This window comes from Betta splendens, chromosome 11 (genome assembly GCF_900634795.4).
Source record: "Betta splendens chromosome 11, fBetSpl5.4, whole genome shotgun sequence".
Classification (NCBI taxonomy): domain Eukaryota; kingdom Metazoa; phylum Chordata; class Actinopteri; order Anabantiformes; family Osphronemidae; genus Betta; species Betta splendens.
In genome coordinates this window covers 16077277-16101143 of record NC_040891.2, presented here as the reverse complement: position 1 = coordinate 16101143, position 23867 = coordinate 16077277, and the positions used below count along the sequence as shown (strand labels likewise).

The 23867-nt window shown below is 47.0% G+C and overlaps 3 protein-coding genes across 9 annotated transcripts; 2 read left to right on the top strand and 1 right to left on the bottom strand.

Annotated features, from left to right (window-relative positions):
• Positions 1-1366: 1366 nt before the first annotated feature.
• LOC114866115 (uncharacterized) lies at positions 1367-5565 on the top strand. 2 transcript variants are annotated; one of them, XM_055512738.1, is made up of 7 exons: positions 1367-1543; positions 1897-2109; positions 2351-2686; positions 2750-2851; positions 3051-3377; positions 3449-3769; positions 3836-5565. In XM_055512738.1, the coding sequence occupies exons 1-7, from the start codon at positions 1426-1428 to the stop codon at positions 3916-3918; spliced, it is 1500 nt and encodes a 499-aa protein (XP_055368713.1). In that variant the 5' UTR covers positions 1367-1425; the 3' UTR covers positions 3919-5565. The 2 variants fall into 2 exon arrangements, with proteins under 2 accessions (XP_055368713.1, XP_055368712.1); XM_055512737.1 differs by having other exon boundaries at positions 1897-2241.
• A 148-nt stretch (positions 5566-5713) lies between these two features.
• Positions 5714-12539, top strand: mindy1 (MINDY lysine 48 deubiquitinase 1). 5 transcript variants are annotated; one of them, XM_029167795.3, is made up of 13 exons: positions 6422-6776; positions 7405-7571; positions 7654-7966; positions 8525-8770; positions 9271-9437; positions 9782-9839; positions 10037-10101; positions 10186-10344; positions 10678-10780; positions 11201-11343; positions 11416-11610; positions 11682-11831; positions 12087-12539. In XM_029167795.3, the coding sequence occupies exons 3-13, from the start codon at positions 7657-7659 to the stop codon at positions 12150-12152; spliced, it is 1662 nt and encodes a 553-aa protein (XP_029023628.1). In that variant the 5' UTR covers positions 6422-6776; positions 7405-7571; positions 7654-7656; the 3' UTR covers positions 12153-12539. The 5 variants fall into 5 exon arrangements, with proteins under 5 accessions (XP_029023624.1, XP_029023627.1, XP_029023626.1 ...); XM_029167791.3 differs by lacking the exon at positions 6422-6776 and adding an exon at positions 5714-5861 and having other exon boundaries at positions 7405-7966; XM_029167794.3 differs by lacking the exon at positions 6422-6776 and adding an exon at positions 6094-6249 and having other exon boundaries at positions 7405-7966.
• Positions 12540-12871: 332 nt separating this feature from the next.
• Positions 12872-23820, bottom strand: LOC114866086 (phosphatidylinositol 4-kinase beta-like). Of its 2 annotated transcripts, none has more exons than XM_029167737.3 (14): positions 23605-23820; positions 20329-20801; positions 19568-20013; positions 19046-19468; positions 17668-17895; positions 17351-17590; positions 17170-17276; positions 16652-16756; positions 16452-16575; positions 16236-16349; positions 16001-16152; positions 15679-15811; positions 15478-15598; positions 12872-15309 (listed from the first exon to the last, which is right to left on the bottom strand). In XM_029167737.3, exons 2-14 carry the CDS (start codon positions 20798-20800, stop codon positions 15128-15130), a joined length of 2847 nt encoding a protein of 948 aa, XP_029023570.1. In that variant the 5' UTR covers position 20801; positions 23605-23820; the 3' UTR covers positions 12872-15127. The 2 variants fall into 2 exon arrangements, with proteins under 2 accessions (XP_029023570.1, XP_029023571.1); XM_029167738.3 differs by having other exon boundaries at positions 17357-17590.
• Positions 23821-23867: the final 47 nt, after the last annotated feature.

Below are 23867 nucleotides of genomic sequence, written 5' to 3'. Positions count from 1 at the left end.
ATGTTTCTACCTGAGCAGATAAGTTCTTCCCTTCAGGGTGTGAAGCAGCACAGCTCCATGTCTCGGTACGACACCAATACACCACATATAGCAGAAAGCTACAGGACTGTTATTGCCCAGCAGCTGGACTCCCTCTGGGACTTCAGTGCTACATTGGTGTCCAACCCTGGTCCTCGAGACCCACTGTCCTGCTGGTTTTCCAACTCTCGACTGATTACCTTGAACAGTGTGTCAGTTAGCTGCTGGTGGACTGAACACACCTGGTCAAGGTGATCAGTATTAGCTGTGGCAGGGAGGGTTGGACAAGCAGCAGGACTGAGGCTCTGCAGGTCCAGGGTTGGACACCCCTGCTTTAGATGTTTGCACTCTACTACACAAGGCAAAAATGAAGACAGTCCTGAAGTTTGATTCCTGAGTCACCCTGTGTCCGTCCATGTGTCTGCCTGTCAGTCCTCCCGTCTGTCCGCCCTTAGGTCTGTCTATCAATCTGTCTGTTCTCCGGTCCTCCGGTCCGGTTCCTAATACCGTCCACCTGCCCATGCATCTGTCCGACCTCATGTCTGTCCATCCATTTGTCTTACTGTCTGTCATCCAGCCATCTGCCCGTCCGTCATCCTGCCTGCCTGTCTGCCTGCCTGTCTGCCTGCCTGCCTGTCTGCCTGCCTGCCTGCCTGCCTGTCTGTCTGTCTGTCTGTCTGTCTGTCTGTCTGTCTGTCTGTCCGTCTGTCCGTCTGTCCGTTTGTCCTCATGTCTGTCCGTCCGTCTCTCTTACTGTCTGTCATCCAGCCATCCACCCCTCCTCCTGTCTGTCTGCCTGTCTGTCTGCCTGTCTGTCTGTCTGTCCACCTGTCCGTCTGTCTGTCCGTCCGTCCATCCGTCTGTCTGTCTGTCCACCCGTTCCTTTTCCCGTCCCCCTGTCCATTCATCTGTCTGACCTCATGTCTGTCCATCCATTTGTCTTACTGTCTGTCATCCAGCCATCTGCCCGTCCGTCATCCTGCCTGCCTGCCTGTCTGTCTGTCCACCCGGCTGCCCGCCCGTCTGTCTGTCTGTCTGTCTGTCTGTCTGCCTGCCTGCCTATCCGTCCGTCCGTCCGTCCGTTCGTCTGTCTGTCTGTCTGTCTGTCTGTCTGTCTGTCTGTCTGTCTGTCTGTCTGTCTGTCTGTCTGTCTGTCTGTTATCAAGCCATCCACCCCTCCTGCCCGTCTGTCTGTTCGTCCATCTGTCTGTTTGTTTGTCTTTTTCTCCGTCCATCTGTCTGCCTCTCTTATCATAGTAATACTAGTACCGAAGTAGTACTAACAGTAGACACATGTACTGCAGTGACGTCATAGTTCATCCTGATCGTTCACATTCCAGCAGCTACTTCACTGGAAACTGTCTAAAGTGAAAGTGGTTCCAAGAGTACTTTGGTTCCGCGGGGTGAATGTGGGTCTGTGGGTCCGGGTTGTACTGGGGCACTGGTTCTGGCTGGTTTAGAGCTGTGTGGTGTTTGTCTTCCCAGAAGATGAAGCTGTTGCTGCTGTTTCTTGCTGTCCTGGACGGTAAGCTCGACCCATCTAACTACTTCCTTCTATTGTAAGCCGGTCAGGAGTTCCTGTCTTGGGAAGCTACCTCAACATTTAGCTCCACATGTACGATACACGGATGCGATGATGTTTGATGCTGATGCAGCTTTTAAAGTGACTTTTGTAAAGCGGCAACTCTGAAGCGTCCAAATGAAGCAGTTGTGTTGAACCTGGTATTTAAATGGCAACATCTGCTGACACACGTCTGACATTGGCGTTCATCCGAGGCCAAGAGAGGACTTTTATTCTCATACTCACTGAAGTTCTTGTTAAGAAATAAACTCACTGTAAATGAGCCTGAGCCAAAGATGAGTGTATCTGTCGTCCAGGCTCTCAGCGAGCTCCGGCCGTGCAGGTGGAGGTGTACGAAGGGGCCCGGTCTGTCCTGCTGCCCTGCAGGGTTTCCTTTGTACTCGAGGACACCACAGTGATGTGGGACCGCTACGACCTCAGTCCCACAACCGTCCACCAGTGGTACGAGGGCCGAGACGAGCTGGACAACCAGAACCAGCGGTTCAGCGGCCGAACAGCGATGGCGTCAGGTGAGGCAGAACCTGGGGACCTGAGCCTCAGTCTGAGAAATCCACAAGCGTCTGATAGCGGGAACTACTCCTGTGTCATCAGCAAGAGGAAGGAACAATTGAGACTAAGGAACATACAGCTGAAGGTCAAAGGTCAGAGTCAGTGCTGTTAGTTACAAGCGTTTAACTTCTGGATCTGCATCTGACACACTGAGCTCCAGCCACTGTAGCTCAAGACATTTACCTGCTGTTGTTCTGCCAGTGTCCAAGGTGGAAGTGAAGGTGGAGCAGGGATCTCAGTCTGTCCAGCTGCCCTGTGAGTCCCCGCCTCCCCTGCCCAAGGGCACCAGGGTGGAATGGACGCGCTCCGACCCCAAACCCATGATCGTCCACGTCTTCCCCAACAGCAGCGATCGGCGCCAACAGCAGGACGAGCAGTTCTGCAGCCGCACAGAGATGAAGGCGGACCTGCTGAGGAGCGGGGACCTGGGCGTGACGCTGAGGTTCCCCACAGAGCGAGATAGTGGAGAATACGTGTGCAGTGTGTACAGAGAGGGAGACGTGCTGAGGCAGAAGGTGGAGCTGCGTTTGGTCAAGGGTTAGTGCTTCACACGCACATCCACAGCTTCACCGCTCACACTCACATGTCTGTCGTCCACAGAAAAGTTCCCAGCCTGGGCCACGGTTCTGATGGTTCTGCTGGGTCTTGGACTTGTTGCTGGCGGAGGTTCAGCTCTTTATTTGTGGCAGAACTTTACGAAAGGTATGTTCTCACCCTTTAGTTAGAACTTCATTCTCGGAACCACAGTTGTCGTTGGTTCTTGTTGTGGCTGCAGCAAAACAAATGGTTCCAACAACGAGAGCGCTTCACTTCTGTCTGTTACATTGTAATGGTGGAACCAGTGGACCCAGAGAGACACTAACCAAACTGAACCGGAACCCCTTATTTGTTTTCTTCCCAGTTCCCAAAGTGGAAGTAAGCGCTGGCGCCGACTCAGTCCTGCTGCCGTTTAGAACCAGCTCCAACCTGTCGCCAGACTTCACTGTGGCGTGGACCCGCTTTGGGCTCAGGCCCATGGTAGTCCACCTGTATCAGAACCAGAAAGATTGGCCTGACAAACAGAACCATGTTTACGCTAATCGCACAAAGATGACAGAAGAACCTGTACAAACCGGAGACCTCAGTCTGACCCTCAAACAGCCCCAGCCCCATGACAGCGGATTCTACACCTGCACCATCAACAATGGACGAGCCCAGCAGAAGACACACGTGAGGCTCCAAGTCAGAGGTCAGTGCCGGTGATTCGGGTCAGAGGTCATAGTCTTGTCATTGTGTTGTGACGTGGTGTGTTCTTCTCAGTTCCCCATGTGGTGGCGGTGGAGGGGGACGAGTCTGTTGTGCTGTCCTGTAGAACCAAGGTCCAACCTCCCCATGATGCCTTGGTGGAGTGGACCCGCAGTGAACCCTGGCCCATGATTGTCCACACGCACCAGATCGACTCCAGCCTTCCAGACAAACTGGACTGGTTCTACAGGAACCGCACCACAGTGAAACTGGAGAATAAAGTCCTGAGTCTGACACTGAAGGACCCAACGCTGTTTGATGCTGGCACCTACATCTGCACTGTGAGCAGAGCTGGACGGGTTCTGATGACTCGGAACATCTTGCTAAACGTCAAAGGTAAGTGTTGCTGTTGTCTGAGTTGTTTCTTGGTCTGCGTTGGCCTCAGCTCTGTCTGCTCTTCAGACCCAACTCTAAGCCAGGATGATGAAAGCAACCCAGCTGATATCAGCAGCGCCACACCTCTGATCGCAATGGAGGCAGTCTGAGGTCTGCTGGAGTTCATCATCAGAGGTTTAATGTGCACACCAGCAGCACACACTGGACCTAAGGGTCAGAGATCCCAGTAGTACATGGGATCTGGACTTACTGTGACTCTGTGAGGAACAAAACCTCCACCTTTCGAAACGTGTTATGATGGGATACTGCAGCGGTGGCTGGCTTCCTGCTGTGGCGTGAGGCAGAGGTGCATCACAGCTGCTCATCTTCTGAACATCTATCTGAGCTTCCACTAAAAAATATAAACAACCACAGAGGAGGATCTGGATCCAGTTGCAGGTCCAGGTCCAGGTCCTCTAAGTTGTACTAAAGCTGCAAATCCTAGATGGCTGATGTGTAGGAAGCCTCCTCTCCAGATCACCACACTGGCCCATTTCACAGCCAGTAAGTCTGTGTTGATGACCTGTAGTTCCTGAACTCTGGCTCATCAGCAGGGATCCACTGGCAGTGGATCTGCTGGATCCTGCTTTAAATTTCTGCTGCCATCGGATGCTAACGTTAGCATAACTCTACGACAACTTCAGCAGGCAGCAGCAGTCTCTATTGTTGTTGCAGGGGATTTCAATCAAGTTTGTCTAAAATGTGTTCTTCATCAGTCCTATTCAGATCACCCAGACTGATTTGACTACTGGTCTCAGCTGTTAGGTAGAAATGTTGTGACTGGTCGCTGTTACTGGTAGGTTGAGTTCAGAGGAAAAAATGATAGATCAGTGAGTTACAGAAGAACCACAAGGAAAGGAAACAGTTACGACTGTTGGTTTAGAAGAAATGATCAGTCCTAGAGTCTGAGCTGCTCTGAACAACATTACTAGGTCTGTCACAAAAGCAGAGAAACCAGTCTGGTACCATCCAGCAGAGTATCAGTGTTTGGTCCTGCTAGGACCCTGTCCTTCTACAGAGTTTCCTCTGACAAACACCTCCACACCTTCAAAACCACATTCATCGAACCCGGGATCAGAATCTAGTCTGGTTCCTCAGTGTCTTTGTGTTTCTAGGGTTTGGCACACGCGATATAAGATATAATTACAGTGTGAATTAGAGACCTGACGGGAGGCGGTGTTCAGGAGGGGACATCTACACAGTCCCGGTAGTAATTATTCTCCAGATGATGTCTGAATATTGCTTTATTACTTTTCAGTCTCATTTAGCTTGTTGTGGAAATCTTATAAAGAAATCAACCGGAGATCATCAGTGTGATAAACCATCATGTTGACACAGAGTGGATCACAATTACAGTACATCTAAGACGTAAGGCACATCTTACTATGTTTAAAGTATCCACTGAAGAACTGAGGACACAAGGCCTGTATTTATATCCTGTTACAAACCCCCACATGAGGTGTTGACTATTCTTTGATATATGAGTGCAGTAAACCACCCTTTACTTCCTTAACAATGTTCCCGAGGTCACCACAGTGAAACCTCCACCATTTGATAACCAAATGCTTGATGACCTCCAGGAACAGCCATCAGCCAGAGGCACAGCATCTCATGACGAACACAACATTTCCCACAAACTTCTGTTTCAATTTGAACGTCTTAGTGAATTAAACACTAATTTGTTTCTATTTACAAAAATCTTTTTTTCTTTTGTACAATGCACAAGATGAATAAAGGTTTGTGAAATAGAAAATGTATCTGTAAAACCTAAATCAATTAGTATTAGGGGTAATTTTATGTAATTTTAAGTTTTATTTCATATTCACTAGTATTAGAGTAATTAAGCACAATAAAATGAAAGAGGTAAAAGCCTGAGGAAATGTCCCCACGTTTTTTATTAATAAATAATCTAAGTCACATTGTTAAATAGTTCACATCTACCTGTATGGACAAAAGACGCAACTACAAAAGATTAATCTTCCAGAAACTCATTGGCAGAAGCAGTCTGAAGCTTCAAGGCGCATGCGCGTTGATCTGAGGCAGAACCGAAAAGGTAACACAATAACGTGATAATAATAACGATAATAATAGTAATGAATAAATGGAGCTGACGCTCGGGGCCTGTAAAGATGCCGAGCGTATCGGTTGTGTTGCCTTTCTATGTTCAGTTCAATATACTTATGATAAACGTGGACAAGTTAATGTACCGACATGTTGTAACAAGTAGATTTGTGTTACAGACATTAGCTGGTTGGCTGTAATATGTGGACCGAATCGATACAGTTCTCCTTACAACTTTAAGGGCTTCAATGCTCTGGTTCCGTGTTACTGGGCCGTTAAATACGGGTGTACTCTGCTTAAGTCTCCGTATGTGTGGGTTCTGGAGGATAGCCGCCTGCTAGCAAGCAAACTCTAAAGCTCAGCTTGTGACACAGTGTTAGGTACAGATTGTTTTGTTTCTATTGATACACGAATGTATTACCTATTGCAACGAATGTTTATTTAGTAGTTCTGTTATTGCGGTGAATGTTAAAACTAAAAGTTTTGACGCTAGCTAGTCAGCTAATGGCTAACGCAGACGTTAAAGTTGACTGGACATTACAGCGTTGTCATTTAGTAGGCGGGGCCTGTGAGAGGAGTGGGACGTAAACAGCTAGCATGCTTGGTCGGTGCCCCAGTCACCGCAGATTTCACACGACTGATCCTGGTGTCGGTGAGCAGCATCTCATCAGACCCACTGCTGGTTCTGACTCAGAGGCGAATTTCTCAGCTTTTTCTCGGGCCGACTCGTTGCGTTTGTGGAACGGGCGCTTACTTGCTAACTGATTTAAGCTAGCTTCAGGGAGTTGTGCTTGTCTGAAAGCTGCTTAAGACTGAGCCGTCCGCTTCGTGGAGGTGGTTCCGTCAAGGTTCTGCTGAGGAGACGTCGCTGTGGAGGACTAGAGTCCGCATAATTCGTTCAGCGCGAGTACGTACAAGTTTTACTGTGAGTTATTGTGAGGTCCTTCCCTGACTCAGCAGTGCTGTGCGAAACCTAAAAAGCTGCTTTGACTAATGACTGATCTGTTTACCCACACACACTGTTTGTTGAACGGATACACACCGTTTCACACTTTGCCTCACTGCACTGTTTTTAATAAAGTTAAACCGAGGCTTGAACTCCCAACAGACACAGACAGAGCAGCAGGGTGATTAGTGAATACTGTTCTGTTTCAGGTCACAGCTGTGTGTGTGTAACTGTATATTTGTGGCAGTCTTTCAACATTAACACACAAACACACTGTCACCAGTGACTCAGGCTCACAACTAGGTACTGTTCACATGGGACATTTTAGTGTGAAGACACACTAAAATGTGTGTGGCTTTTTGTCGTTTGTTCCTTTTTACTTGTAAGTGAATATGAACCTGCTTCACTGTTGTGCTGGCATTAGTTATTGCTACTTACTGTTCATAGCGGAATAGCATCTTTAGTTCAGCGTTTTTATTTCTTTCTCCTCCGCTCTGACGTCATCACCACGATCATTCGTCCCTATCAAACAGTGAAGGCTTTATCTGACTGACCGACTTTGTGTTTTTCTTTTCTGCTTTCTAACCAGTTTTGTTCGGGACGAAGGATTTGACCAGCACTGGAAATATCACGTTAAATGACCGATAAGAAGGTGTATTTGTTTTGTCGAGGGCACCCTGATGGATTGAGGACGAGATTACCTGTGTCCTATTCAAACTACAGCTGCTTCTGACCAAATTGCACATCAACTCTGAGGTTGAGTTTGTTTATGACAGCCTCAGTTTTTAATGTTTTTTAACATTTGTTACTTGTGTGTAAGAAGCACGTATTTGTTCAGCTGATGATGGCGGAGTCCAGCTCTGAGGCAACAGCGACAACAGAGATACTCATCCAACACAGCACAGAGGAACCACCCTTCAGCACAGAAACCTCTAAAGAATTGCATGTAACCATGACAACCGGGCAGGGCTGGACAAAGTCGAATGTTGGCATTGAAGTTCATAGCGGCAGCACTGGTAGTCTTCAAAAGGAGGAGAAGGCCACATCCCCAGAGTCATCGTCACTAACACCTGAGACTAGGACGATAACCACAGAAGAAGAATCTGAGTTAGCCAGGCACATCAAGACCGGAGAACAGGAGGGAGACCCGGGTAAGCCCAGACCAGGCTCCCCTGGCAAAGAAAATGAGAAGCAGGATGACTTAGTCCCTAACGAAGTGATTGCATAGTCATCAAAACAGGTTTTACTTGCTTCATTGAACCTGAAGTTTTTGACCTGAAATGTGACAAGAAACCAGGGAGGATAGTTTTATTTAAATGAACCTCAAACGATAAAGGCAAATGAGAATAATCAGCTAAATAGACGAAAAGAGTCAAATGATCTGACACCTGCAGGTGTTATCATTGTTTTATTTTGTCTGTCGGGTCAAGGTTGTGAAGTTAAACTTGAAATGTAGTTAAAATATATAAAGTAACAACTGTAAAACTAAAAGTACAGTACTTACCAATTGTACTAGCATGTAGTAAATGTGTTTACTGTGAAAGTGATTTGTGAGAAGGTTGCAGCTGGTTAAGGTTCAGGAAGTTAAGAATCTGCCATTGCTGCTGTGGAATGTGATTTGGCAAAGGAAAAGACACAAACTGTGTTTAGATCTTTTCTTCATGTTCGCTCAGAGCTTAACTGAACTGTGGTTTCTGTCTGTCTGACAGGTCTGGATCTGGACCTGGGGGAGAGCTCATCTCTAGCTGGTGGCTCAGAGGACCAGCAGGAGTCTACAGACTCTGCATCCTTCTCCATCCCCAGCCTGGAGCTGTCAGATGGGGTCACAGCCACAGGGAATTCTATGGATGTGGACATGGGTCTGTCTTCATCCTACTCTGCTCTTGGTGCAGACTGTCCCTCTCCGTCAACCGAGGTCCCAAGTCTGAAGGATGACGAGACCCGAGGGGTCGCAGGTGAGACCTGGCAGTGAAGAGAGGGAAGATTTTAATCAACTGATCTGATGTCACTTAGTTCAACAAAAGTTGGTAAAAATCTACATCTTTATTCTTCAAGCGGCTGTAGAGAAAAACACTTTCTCACTTTCTCTCTCAGGGGTTTACCTGCCAGTTCAGTTTATCTTAAGGAAATTCGGTCAGACAGGGGAAATGGGTGAACGTTGAATAAAAGCGTTGACCTCAGTGATATGCTCATAGAAGCTGCTGCACTGAATGGAACCGAACCGAAATGCAACCGAATTTCCTTAAGATAAACTGAACTGGCAGGTAAACCCCTGAGAGAGAAAGTGAGAAAGTGTTTTTCTCTACAGCCGCTTGAAGAATAAAGACGTAGCTAGTAGGAAAATGGCTCAAGTGGTTATTTTAAATTAAGTTATTGTTCTGTGTAATGCTTCTAGAATAAAAGTCCTCATAATATATATTCAGCTTGCTCCCTGTGTCTGTCCTTGCATCCACAGATGGCGCTGGTCCTGCTGTGAGTGCTGAGCCTGGTCCATCCATGCCTGCGTATTACCTGGTGAAGTGGATCACGTGGAAAGAGAAAAAGACTCCCATCATCACCCAGAGTGAGAATGGACCCTGCCCCCTGCTGGCCATCATGAACACACTGTTCCTGCGCTGGAAGGTAAAAACACACCATGACGTTGGGATTGTGGTGTGTGGTGGTGGATCAAACTGGACCGAACTTTTGCCTCTAGTAACACAAGCAGATACTGACAACACTACATCCGTCTGATTTTGCAGGAAGCTGCAAGCTTGCTTCGAATCATTTGTGTAGTTTTCATTTGCTCGAGCGTGTTGTTACTAAATACTGCCTTATAAGATTCAGAGCAGCTATTAGAAGTATTGTGAGGTATGTTTAAAGGATTTTTGAAATATGCCTCTTACTGGGTGTGAGGCAGTGATATGACCATGTTTTGGATTTAGTTCCTGTTCTAGTGTGTGGTATCTCTGTATTTGTGTTTTCAGGCTAAACTTCCTGCTCAGACTGAAGTCGTCACCACTGAGGACCTGATGGCTCACCTGGGTAAGGTCACACACTCACTTCATAAAGGGGTTCATTGTGTCACCTACCATCAGCTGTGAAAATAAAATCGTGTGTGTGTGTGTGTGTGTGTGTGTGTGTGTGTGTGTGTGTGTGTGTGTGTGTGTGTGTGTGTGTGTGTGTGTGTGTGTGTGTGTGTGTGTGTGTGTGTGTGTGTGTGTGTGTGTGTGTGTGTGTAGGAGAGTGTGTGTTGTCGGTCACGCCCAGAGAAAAGGCAGATGGAATGGAGCTCAACTTCCAACAGGTATAGACAGAAGAAGCTGCCTCACTGAATCATCAGCGAAGGTGTCCAGACTTTAGTTTGTAGTGACGGGCGCTGTGTTTTCAGAACATGAGCGATGCCATGGCCGTGCTCCCCAAACTGTCTACAGGGCTGGATGTTAACGTACGTTTCACTGGAGTCACCGACTTTGAATACACACCAGAGTGCATTGTGTTTGACTTGCTGGACATCCCGTTGTATCACGGCTGGCTGGTCGACCCCCAGGTAAAGCAGCTCACACAATGTGAAGAAAAACTTTTATTATTTTTTAAATTCAAACAGGGTTTCTGCATTTAAAAGGATTCAAATCCTAATTCTAGTTCTCAGCTCATGTTTAGGCTTAGTTTATTGTTCTGTTTATCAACTTCTGTTGATAGAAAGCGGTCATTATTTATGTTTGCCTTACTACCAAACAAAGGAACTTACACTTTATGGAGACTAATCCCAGTTTCAAAGCAGCTGAGTTTGATGTGCAGGTTTTAGTCTCCAGCTCCTGTGGTGATGTAGGTGACTTCATGAGGTCAATTAGTCTTTAATACATCTTCCCTCTTGTGTTAGAGTCCAGAGATGGTGGCTTCTGTCGGAAAACTGAGTTACAACCAACTGGTGGAGAAAATCATTGACTTCAAACACTCTTCTGACAGCAGTCGAGTCAGTGAAGGTGTGTTACACGATGGAGATGCTGCGCCTGACTGAACATTCACTGTGTTTGTAGTTCACTGGTGAAATTCATAATCAGTGATTTTAATGTGTGGTGACGGAAAATGCTGCTTCTCTGTACAACTCATATGATGTGTGTGTCAATTGTGGGAGTAGCAAAACCTGAATAACAAGAGAAAAATCCTCAGTTTCTGTGGATTCATGTTTGTGTTATTGGTGGAGAATGTCCAGAGGTGAACCAGTTGTGGGTGGGCTGGTTTAGCTGCTTGAAGCTGCTTTATCTTGGGAGATAATATAATATACAATAAATATAACAAGTATGAGCAGACAGTCTTTAGTTATTTAGCATAAACGTTTTTCTATTCTTTATGCCAAATGAAGCCTTGTTGCTTCGGTGCCTCCTGTTCTCGTTTTGTTTCAGGTTTGGTGGCGGAACAGTTCCTGGAGTCAACAGCAACTCAGCTGTCGTATCACGGTCTGTGTGAGCTCAACACGACAGTTAAAGAGGGAGAGATCTCTGTGTTCTTCAGGAACAACCACTTCAGCACTATGATCAAACACAAGGTACAAACTCACACTGATGCCTTCTCTAGCTGCCCCACCAACTCCCAGTCTAATGCCACTCTCCGCCCTCAGGGCCACCTCTACCTGCTGGTCACAGACCAGGGTTTCCTGCAGGAAGAGGGTTTGGTCTGGGAGTCTCTTCATAACGTTGAGGGCGATGGGAACTTCTGTGACTCCGACTTCAGGCTGTGTCATCCTCCTCAGAGAGCCCCACCCTCCTCCACCTTGCCCCCCTCCACTCAGGAGCAGCAGAGACAGATCGACCAGGTGAGACAGACTGAAGGAAGCTTAGATTGAGGCGGTAACAAGCTGCTAATTGGTCCTGTTGATCCTTTCAGGACTACCTGGTGGCGGTGTCCCTGCAGCAGCAGCAGGGCAGGAGCCCAGGGCCCCTCAGTGACCTGGAGCTGGCCCGTCAGCTTCAGCAGGAGGAGTATCATCAGCAGCAGCAGCAGCAGCAGCAAGGATCAGTTCAGCCGACGCAGCAGGTAACAGACAGATGAGGCAGACACCAACAATAATAATCAAAACACTAACTTAATGTTAAAGCTTCTCGTCAGAGTCAAACATCAAAGAATGTGCAGAACCCAGCAGTGAATAAATGCAGTGTTGACAGTTACTGTCAACATCTACACAAATGTTAAATTCAAGAACCAACTCAGAAACATTCAGTTTAGAACTGTTAATATACAGGAGGACGCTAACAATAAAAAACACCTCAGGTTAACATGTGTTGTTTGCAGGTCAGAGGTCAGGGGTCACAGACAACCAGAAGACGAGACAAGGACTCTGACTGTGTCCTCTTATAGCCTCCTTATCATAATCCTCTGTCCGCAGGAGGTCAGTAGCTCAGTGCGCTCGATGCCAAACTCAGACCAGTGCTTTGTCTAATGGTGTGACTCCAGAACTCACAGCGGAGTCTGGTTGAAAACACCACAACCACCGTGTACACGCCTGCCTGCATCAAAGGCTCCGTTGATATTTGTAAAGACATTTACTGATGACTTATAAACCATTAATATCAACATTTGTTTTGAAAATGATCGTTTGTTCACAAAGAGGGGGAACAAGCTAATTATCACATTATTATATTTCATATTAGTGATCATATCATCTGAATTATTTTACAGCTTTAATTATTCTAAAGTTTAACAATAGTTCATTAAAGTAATAAATTAAAATCTTATTAACTTTAAGTCTGATTTTGATTTGGATGCTCTACAGCCTGACGAGCCAAAATTATAGGTTTAATTATTACATTATTAAATGACATAGTGGCAAGCTTCAACCTATTGATGGGATCAATACAAAGCTTCCATTACATCTGAGCTGCTGGTTGTTAGTCTGTTAAATCGGAAGCATGTGATAAAACCCTGACACAGAAGTTCTACTAGTAACACGACGTCACTGAATACAGAAGCTGTAATTGGACACTTTGACCATTTAACTGTTGTTCAGACATTTCTACATAGTGAATTCATGAGTTGTTGCGTATTACTCACGATCATAGGGAGGTTAAAGCCACAACTACCAAATCAAATAAAGCATTTATTTTAACATTAGTCTATAATACATTGATACGTGAACCCCACAAACGTTCTGCTGCCAGAATCTCTGCACATGGAGGAATTAGCTCCAAGACCAGTGGTTACATGTCCCTGGGCTTGTGTACAGGTAAGTCTGCTGCAGACACAAAGGTAAAAGGTTAAGGTCTGTGATGTTCCTGCTGCTCATTAACTTCATTTAGTTCTTCCCATTTTCAAGTACAATTTAAAACCTTGGAATCAACGGGTTTATTTGGCTGCCAGGTGCTGCTGTTCTGATCAAACTGTTCTATCACACAGTAAAGACTAAACAAGCATTGCCCTCCACTTGGTTTATCCTGTTCAGTTTTATTTTTTTTACAATTCTATGCAGCTTCCAAACATTTTATGTTGACGTTTCTAAAAACACATATAGGGGTAAAATCAGAAAAGTCAAACATGTGATCTCAGTTTAAGACATTCTTATTTAAGCTTCATTTAGCTCCGCTCTTCATGGTTTAGTATCTTATCTTAGTATCTTATACTAAAATACCATCCACAGCGTTGCAGGTCACATTTGTTTTTTTGGTTGTGTAAAGATTCTCTGCAAGAGTCACAACTATTTTTACATTTAATTGTCAAATTATGCAGTGGTAAATGTTTAGTACCAGCTACAATGAAATAAAAGGAATTATTTACAATTAAGAGATTTGTTTCCATTCAGGTTAAATGCACTTCACATTGAAATTAAGCAGAGGGAAAGGTAGAAAAAAAAGGCAATGAAAGGTCTTTAGCTGCAGGAAGGAAATTTCCTGTTCAGTGTTGTCCTCTTAACTTGGTTCAGATCAGAAGCAGCTTTTATCTTTACTTCATTCGTTTCATTCTATCTGTATTTGATAATTAATGGCAAAAAACTAAAACATAGACGATGTTGTCATCGTAGTAGACATCGCAAACATAGTTAGCTACTGAAATGTTCTGGGAAAAACCTGACCCTGCCTAATGGACGAGAGGAGAAGACTGAAGTATGGAAACATCCCTGAAGCAACACAACATCTGGTGTAAAAGCACTTCTCAGGTCGTTGCATTGATACGTTTGTACCTTCTGTACAGGTCAAGGCATCGTTTTTCACAGGAAAACAACTCATTTACTCTCTCTCTCTCTCACACACACACACACACACACACACACACACACACACGTAAACGTGCAGGCCGAGGGGCAGCACACTGTAACATCTGTGCTTTATCAATAGTGGTTAACATTGGGCTTTATTCCAGGCTTCAGCGCCTCTACAGTCTATGACAGCTGGTGAGGAGTGACACTCAGCTCTTTACCCTGGAATGAAGCCACTGTAGAGTGTTGGAACGAAATGTCTGATGCAGAATCATCAGCTTTGTTACGTACAGGAGTGTGTGTGTTGAGCCAGTGATGTCAGTGTTTACAGCAGCTGCACTGACTGGTACTTAACTTAAAACCAAATAAAAGTGGAATCCCTCCACAACAGTGATTCACCAACATGACTTTGTTCACTGGACAATGATGAAAGTGTTGGATTAGTTTTGGAATGTATCCATTAGCAGTAACCATGAACATAATTCTGCTTTAAATGTAGAGAATAATGTGTCTGGACAAAACATGTTGAGAAATAAAATCAGGTAGAAACTAGTGTCAGATGTTTTAAAATGGACAGAACAAAAGCTTCCTGTATTTCTGTCTCAGTGGGATTAAGTTCATGTTGTGCTTCTCTTTAGTGTTTTCTCTACATTTGTCCTTAAGGAACGATTGAACCACATTTAGACCAGTATTCTTAGCATCAATCAGTGTTAACTTAGCCGTTAATTTGGCTTTGTTTTACCAATTTAGCAACTGAAAATTACATTAATTAGTGATCAAATGACCTTTTTAGACAAACAGTCTCAACAAGTGAAAAAATAAAATAATCAGTGAAACCCAACAAATGACCATGTGGACCTGTCTGTTCAGTTACACTAAAGTTAGAGCAGCTGAGCTCGAACCATTTGCTGGTTTGGAGTAAAATCCATTACAAGTATTAGTATTTGAATTAAATGTGTCTTGGGCATCAACACAACAACCAGAAGGTTAGTTTCTATTTCCGGTTTTATCTGAAAGCTCCGACACTGTAGCGAGAACCATGAGCCCAGAAAAAGGAAACTCCTCAGACACGTGACGAGGGAACAGTCCAATCCAGTAAGTTCTCCACAACCTCCATTTCTGGCCCAGTTGACCTGGGCTCTGGTCACATGATGCCGTTGGTGACGTACTGGAAGGAGTCGTAGAGTTTGGTGGTGATGGAGCGCATGGACCCGTCCACCATCTGCTCCACCAGCAGCTGCAGCTGCTCCTCAGTCAGTGACATGTGAAAACGCTCCTTCAGGCCACGGATGGTGCTGGAGCCATGGAAACAGGGAAGGTGGGAACCTGGAAGCCACAAAGTCACAAAGGAAAGTAAAGGAGGAGGACCAGTGGTTGGCCAACAGTTAAGTGCCAGGACCAGGTTCTGACAGCAGGTTATGTTCTGCTTTGTCTTTGAAGTGTTTAATCGGATTCAAGACCCCGTTTGATCAGAATCACATAGGCGTGAATTACCTTGTTGCATGATTTCCACTATCTGCAGAACCTTCTCCATGTGCTTCCGGGCAGCAATTAAGCCCTGAAGCATCAGCATCTTGTAATAAATGAACATGTCTCCATCCAGACCCCCCATCACCTGGTAGACATCAGCCGGTTACTGCACTTACTACCAGAACACCAGAGACTAAAACACATCCTCAGGCTGACGACACTTACATCTACAAACTCAGACGTTAGTTTGAAGGCGGATGTCTCGAAGCCCAGGTTTCGCGGTGAACTTGAGAGGATGAACCCGAAGTCGATGTGAATGATGTGGCCTTCAGAGTCCAGCAGGATGTTTCCGTTGTGCCTGCAACATTAAGAACCAGAATTAAAACTGGAGGATGCGGGATATGGAGCGAAGCTGAACCGAAAACTGATGACATGTCTCAAGACTTGGCTCAATTCTAAGCTGGGATCTAATCAATCGAGTCACAGACGCTTTTAAAGACCACTGTCCTACAGATACACTAATGCACCATCCCATCATTGGTCTGACCTGTCTTTGACCTGCAGCAGGTAACAGATGAGACTGTAACCGGCGCAGCTCTGAACGAAGTTCCTCTGAGCGGTGAGGAACGCCTCAGTGGTGAAGCTCCCGTGTTCCTGCAAGAAGTAGTCGAGTAGAGACAGCTGGCTCTGCTTCCGCACCTGAGGAACAGGAAGGATCAAATTCAAATGTTGGACAAGATTTTTCTCCGTTTAAGTGAGCAGGTCTGCGACTCCTCGAGCACCTGGTGCAGAGAGACGGCGTTGAGGACGGGCTCGATCATCCCGCTGTCTGAGGACATCACCAGGATCTTATAAGGTTTGAGCCACAGAGGGACTCGCTCCTGCTGCCAGATGGACTGAGGACACAACAACAAATTATTTGGTTTTCACATCTAGGAGTAAACTAGAGGTCCAACACATTCAAACTAAACAGAACCCCCACGTGTCCGAGCTGGTACCTGCAGCTGTCGGAGGACTTGATAGGCTAACAGCTCCTGCCTCAGGTCGTCTCCGCACTTCACGATGACCGACAGAAGCCTCCAGTTGAGTAGGTGGCCGTAAGGAGACGCTTCTCTGATCCTTCTGCAGGACAAAAACACAGCAGCTCAGTAAAGCAAGACAGGGACCAGGACCAGGACCAGGCTTTCGTTCCGTTTACCTGACTTTTTCTTCCCAGGGTTCTTTGAGGGCCACGGCCGATGGGTCTTCAGGGTCTCTCCTGAACGTGGTAGGAGTGTGAGCCAGATTCTCTGAGAGGCGACGTCTGAATAACAGAGACAGACGACATCATCATGTCACTTCAAACATGCTTCACCTTGCATCAGCTGTTTTCTGTGTTGTACTGGTTGGGTTCTGAGCTCTGTGGGAATTTGTTCAGGTCCAGTGTCTTAACATTCCTCAGCTCAGCTGCTGTTTCATTCTTGGTCTCAGAGTTACTAAAGAATTTAGAACCAATTACTTGTGTCAGATTCATCATCATGTTTCACTAACAAAACTTTAAATAAAAAGTGCAGATGATGGTTATTGGGTAACAATTGTCAGCTGAGGTAATAACTGCAGGAACACAGCACAGGTGACAGGTTACAGTTTAAAGGTCAGACTTTAAGCGGGTCCCTGGTGTCGAGTCTTTGTGAAGTCCAGAGTATTCTGAGTCTGGATCCTTTTTACGCAACTTACCTAATGTCGCCGGCGGCGATGAACATCGGCTCTTTACTCTCCAGACTCGTGATGCTGTCAACTGAAAACTGACTGATGTTGTCGCTGCTGCTGGTTTGAGCCTCGGCCTGAAACACAGACAGAAGGAAGCTGATGGTTTAGACTTGGGTTTGAGGCATTATTGATTGTGATGGGGGTTTACCTCCACCTGCAGCTGTCCGATGTCGTCGGTGGCCCACGCTTCGTCATCGTTGTCATAGTTGGGGACGGTGGAGAAACTTCCCGCTCTGTGCTCCGATGTGATGCCAGGAACACTGATGCCACAGTCCAGGTTCTCGGCAGAACGAGCCGAACAGATCCTGGTCTCTGGGATCCGGACTGGAACAGCAGACGTTTCGAAACTCTCGCACTCCAGAACCTCCACGTAGATAATGTACGGAGCCTGAGGAGCAGCAGGAGGAGAATGAACATGTGGAGGAAACCCTTAGGGTGGTTGCGTTTCCTGTGTTGTGGCGTCACCTTGTCCTTGGAGTTCAGCACCACGGCTTGCGTGTGGGGGATCCTGCAGACATGGTGCTGGCGCTCGGCCGTGGGCAGCCACACTCGGGCCGGCAACTTGTGGTTGAGCAGTGACAGCTCTGAGATCAAACGCTGGGTCTTCTGCTCTTTGGTTGGCAGCGTAGCTAAACGCTTCCCGATGCAGAGCAGAGACTTGACCAACTCTCGCTGAGGACGAAGACGCTCCGGCTGGAAACCAGAGGAGCAACATTAGGGAGACAGATCTAGCTGAAACGCTCTGAACTGGTCTGGTTCTGGAACGTTGGCCTATTTGGTCTGAAACCTTCTGCACCAGAACCAAGTTCCACCAACACATGGGGACATTTCGGGAGACATGATCCAGATTCTGCAAAACAAACTCCCCAAGAGTGACCGTTTAAAGCTTCAGTGGGGCTGGACCCGAAAACGGCCTTGGACAAAGATCCTCAGACCCTTTGTCACACACGATGGGTTCATTGTACTACAAGTCATGACCCAATAACTAGTCAGACGCGAATGTTCATCCAGAATCAGAGCTGATGACAAAGACCAGCTGATGAGAGCCAGTAGCTCCAGAGGGTCAGGAGACCAGTCAAACCAGTCACAGGTATGGCTTTAAAAGAAGAGCTCAGGACAATAAAAGAAGCAGCTTTAAATGCTCTCTGCAACAGATTTACCTGATACATGTCAGTGAACTGATCTGAGAGCAGTGAAGCAGAAAACATTTTAACTTCTCAATTTTCAGTGAACCTTCTCTTTGTTCTTGTGAGTTTCTCAAATAAACAAAGACAAACTGCAGTTTTTCTTCAGAAGTTCAGGGTCAGTATTCTTCTTTTCTTTCCTTTCAGGAAAAGATCTCTCCTCAACAAAGCCCAAACAGCAGTTCTCTCCCTGAGTGTCAGTTTAAATGAGGAGGGGAACAGACTGAGATCCTGGACCTCATCCAGGTGAAGAGCTTCTATCTGCAGTTTAACAACAACAATCTGCACCATCGCAAACTGGAAACCAGTTCTGGTCCCAGACAATGCCAGGACGTGAAGACAGAAGCCTCTTTGGCTGAAAGTCAACCATCAATAGGAGTTCTACGATGATCAACAGAAAATAAAATAACGCGGTTCGTGATAATGGAAACTACTCCTAAACCACTTTAAATGAAGCAGTGTCTCCCGTTGTTGCTTTTGATAACCGGTAAAACATTTCACCGTTGAGGGATTTAAATGTTCAACTCTATAACCAATTCAACATAGAATCAGAATGAGAATAAACGATGGTGGCAGGTGGTTTGTTTTTAGTAGTTCCTCTGTTGTTGTTATTATAAATGTCACTAGACCATGAGGAGTGAGGCAGCATCTGAGCTCACCTCCTCGTGGACCGCCTCCACCTTCGGGTTACTCCCCGTCCGTCGCAGCGCAGCTCCAGGCCCGCTATTGGCCATAGTCGCGTCCGACTTGGACCTCTGATGGGTCCTCCTGGAGGGGGACACAAAGACCTCGGCGTCCGAGGGCACAGGGCTGTCTGGGTAGGATACGGAGGTAGCCTCCATGTTGCTGCTGTTGTGCCTCCGGTGACAGCGGCGGTGAGTCGGTGACGACACTGGACTTTCAGAAACAGAAACGGTTTTGGGAGCATCGGACGAAGGCTTGAGTTCATCAGACAGGATAAGTTTTCGCAGCTTGGTGCCTCTGGAGTGACGCTGGGTGGAGATGTGCATGTCAGAAGAGTAGGCGCCCAACAGCCAGGCCGACAGCAGGGAGAAGGTGATGCTGCCCTGGCAGCGATGAATCTGGGAACAAACAGACACGGCCTACATAATTTACCTGCCTTTGAAGCCATGCCCCTGGCCTAAAGCAGATGACTGTAAACACTGATGCCGGTGACTCACCAGGTACGGTCTGATGGCGTCGCCCACCTCCGTGTCCATGTGCACGTACATGTTGAGCAGCTGCGGCAGGTAAAAGTCCACCTCGATGTCAGGAAAGCTGAAGAGACGGTTCCCAATGTACGCCTGAACGCCCGGCTCCTTCGACTTGTACAGGTAAGAGATCGCCATGGAAACGTCAAATAGTTTGGACTCAAAGAGACGCAGCAGCCACGACTGTTTAGATGAGGACGGTGGTGGTGAGGAAGACCTAGGCTGTGGGTCCTGCTGTGAGGTACCACCTCCACCGGGTCCCTCCTCCTCCTCCTCCTCCTCCCTGATGGACCTGGAGTCTGGGCTGATGGCCCACTGCGGCCCAGACTCTTGGTGCTCAGGCGCTTCCTTGTTCTGCAGCTTCACCTTCAATAGAACCTCCTGGCAGGCCTTTAGGGCGACCTCAGGGTCGATCACTAGAGCAGAAAACAGGGAAATCACCAATTGGAACCAGAACATTTAGACGAGATTTAAATCTCCCCTGAGCTGATGACTTGCTGACTTGATCCATTTACTTATGGTTCTAGCAGTTTGTTTTGAATAACAAATCTCATGAGGGTGGATGGAAACAAAAAGTAACCAAACACCATTTCTATCTATTGCATTCGATTACGAAGCCTTTGAGGAGCAGTGACAGTGAAACCATTGAACCACAAAGTCAGAACTTTGCTTTTCGACAGCTTACAAATGTTAGGTTAATATTATTCAAGGCTGTGGACGCGTCGCGTTACCTTGGTCGACCCCCAGGTCCATCTCCATGGCGTCCTCTGAGATGACGTCTAGAGGGGGACTGGGTCCCCGCGGGTCGCCACCGCTCGACACACCGCTGCCGATGCCCTCGCTGGCGCTGCTGCCCAGGCTGCCCGTGCTGCCGATGCTGCCGCTGGGGCTGGAGCTGCGAGGGCTGGCGCTGGGGGAGGATGGCTGCTCGCTGTTGGAGGGCGGGGGCAGCTGCAGCTGGGGGCGGGGGTGGTGGTGGCGACGGTGGTGGTGGTGGTGGTGGTGGTTGTTGTTGGGACAGTCTGAGGAGCTCTCAGAACAGGATGAGGAGGTGGAACAGGAGGAGGAAGAGGAGGCACTGGAGGGGGAGGAGGGACAGGAGAAGGTGGTGGGAGAGCAGGAGGCTGGTGCAGAGGGTGGGACACAGTGGTGGGGGCTGTGCTGCTGCAGAGCCGGGGACAGGGAGACCTCGGCGTCAGCCATTCTGGAGCAGCAAAACAGAGACATTAAAATGTGAGACTGCGGTTTGTGGAAGCGACATGCAGCTCAGAGTCCTGCAGGTTCCTGTTCCCCAGAGGAACTTCCTGCAGGGGAAACGCTTGTGTCTAGAACCATGAGGAAGCCCAGGTTGTCCTCCACCTACGCCCTCCTGCACAGAAACCACCTCAGGCTCCTCCTGCTTCCAGTTTAGCTGCTGTTTGTTCTAATCCGTTTCATGTTTCAACATTTATACCAGACTGTGTTTTAATCATGTGCCAATCAAAAAGTGACCAGGACAACATTATTCCTGCAAATGGCCTAATGATTATTAATACCGGGAATGTCCTCAAATGCCTCAGTGGGTCTGAGACGTCCACCATGTCTCAGATGAAGGTTTAAGAAGAGAACACCGTTTGATCAGGTGACTCCACTGCTTCCTCTGGTTAAAGAGGCCGGCAGCTGATCCATTCTTAGACGTTGCCATGGTGATGAGTTTTAAAAGGATCTGTGACGATCTCTTTGCCCCCTCACTCATCCAATGCACTGAACAGACCAACTTTATCATCAATCTGAACATAATGAAGCCGAACCAAGAACGCAAACATCTGTTTCATCAAGTGTACAGCTTCTATCAGCTACGCACCAGAGAACATGCTGACATAAAGCAGGAACCGCCGTCGACTGTGTTTAAATTAATCTAGAGTCCTGTGGGTCAGAACCTGATGCTTATGCTGCCAAGCAATGACATCATCTGTGTCTTATCAGACACTTGAGGACGACGCTGATCACACACAGCTGAGCAGTGATGTCATCCAGAGGGAGACTGTTTCCAGATGTGAGCATAGCTCACATCGCTCTGCTTAACACAGAGTCAGATACAAACTGAGCTGTCGCCCAACAGCAAATATAATAATTAAATCCTCTAACTAGTCTCTTCAAGACAGAAGATAAACATGTCTCTGAAAATGCTGGCGATGTGGCTCTGACTTCGGAGCTCTCAGTGCCTGATGAACGTTAGTGTTTCTGGACGAAAACGTGACACCACATCAGACCTTTTCACTTCATCAGCAGAAACAGAAACTCAATTTTCTGATGTCATTGGGGTTTTAGGGTCAGAGATTCAGCTACCACATGTCCTGAGCCCAAAAGGCCTCAATACAGACTTTAACACATAAGCTCAGATTAACTAGCTGCCAGAAAATGCATGAAACCAGCAGAGAGTTAAATATTTCAGAGCTGCACAGAACCTTTGGTCCGTAACGGACACCTGACTGAAGTTCTGTGACATAGTAAACTTCACTTTAGTCGCATTAAATGGTGCTTCTCTGTTGAAGACGAGCATTGGCTTCAGATTTCCATCTAAAAAGAAAACAGTACACAGAACCACATCTGTGTGTTCTGGTCTCCACCACACAAAGTGTAAAGTAACCTGTACCACAGTCAAACCAGTGGCCCAGTTTGGGTTGCTTTTTAAGACCGACCCTAACCTGGCACGAGCATGTGATCGCCTTCACAAGCAGCGTCCAGCGTTAGAAACATCTGGCCTCCCACAAAACAGAACAGCTGCCGATCCGTTAGAACCCTCCTAGACAGGAATGCTGAACTCCCACTCCCCAAGGTCCAGTCATCCCTGCTGCAACTCTGGTTCTGAAAGTCCAGTTTAGAAAAAAGTCATCTTGATGTATTTGTTCAACCATAGTGGACGAATAAACTTTGATCTGAAGGTTTAACTTGTTTTACTACCACATTTTTAGCAGCTTCGAGGCGGCGCCACACAGATCTGTATCATGCCGAGTGTAGAATATCAAGATCAGAGCTCACGTTACAGGACTTGGGTTCAGATTTCAGAAAGACTAGACAGTTTGTTTCTGATCCGCATCTCACAGAGGGCATGGGAAACATTTTTTGTTTGAACAGGGGACAGTAAAGGCAGCGTCTGTACTAACTAATAGAGGCATGTGCGACGTTTGCAGTTCAGGGCAAAGTGTGATGTTTATCACCACAGTGTCACAAAGTCAAACACAGAACAACATTTAGATTTTACCTTTATATTAAACTGAGTTTTGACAAAGACAAACAAAACATTTCCTTTGTTAAATCTTAAAATAACTGTTTACTGATTGATGATTCAATTCATCAAAGAAACGTTAGTTACTAGATTGAAAGTTCAGATTTAAAAAATTGGAAGAATTGGAGGCTATGAAATTTATAATATATAGACATTCTTCCTGTTTTTGTTAAAACATCAGTTGATTTGTTTCATTTACTCCACATTGGAACGTAGTGCATGTATTAAACTAAAAGCACCAACTCAGTTTCAGTCTGGTCAGGTAGGCAGCAACTACAACGGACCAGAGTAAGCGTGTGCGCGTGCATGTGCGCGTGTGTTGGGGGGGGGTCCTAACGCTGAGCCCGCGGACTCGTTCTCCTACGATCCGTCCGTGAAAACATAGTGGATCAAACTACAAAGGTGAACGGGAGCAAGACCCCCGAACTGTTCTACAGAAGCCGTGAAGCGGCAGCGGAGAGGCTTCGCGGCGCTTCGGAGGTTCGGAGGCGGTTCGGATGCTTTTAGAGGCTTCTATGCGGGTTTCCTCAGCAGCAGCAGAGCCGCTCCCTCCTGATGAAAACAAACCGGGCCACGAAGAGTAGAGCCGGGCTGCAGCAGGCCCACAGCTCCGGCATTCAAGCCCACGACAGCAGAACCTCGGGACCGGGGAACGACGTCTCGAATTGGGCCAAACTAAAGACAAACACAACAAAAAGCAAAAGCAAAGCGGCCGCAACGGGGGTTGGGGACGACCTACCCGGAGCCGAAAAGCGCCCACACTCGGGGTTGGGTCCAGGATTCGACGCGCGGTTCCGAGCTGAAACCGTGTCTGAAATCCAGTCGCTGTTCCAAGCCTTAGTTCGGGTCTTCAGGCGATGAAGGCGTCCATCTGGCCCAGGATTTACGGTTCGGGTCGGCTCTGCCTGTTTTAAAGCAGCAGTGACGCAACATCCGTCAATGCCGCCGCAGTGCGCCACGCGGTATACTTCCGGGATGACTCTTCAAAATAATAAACAGACT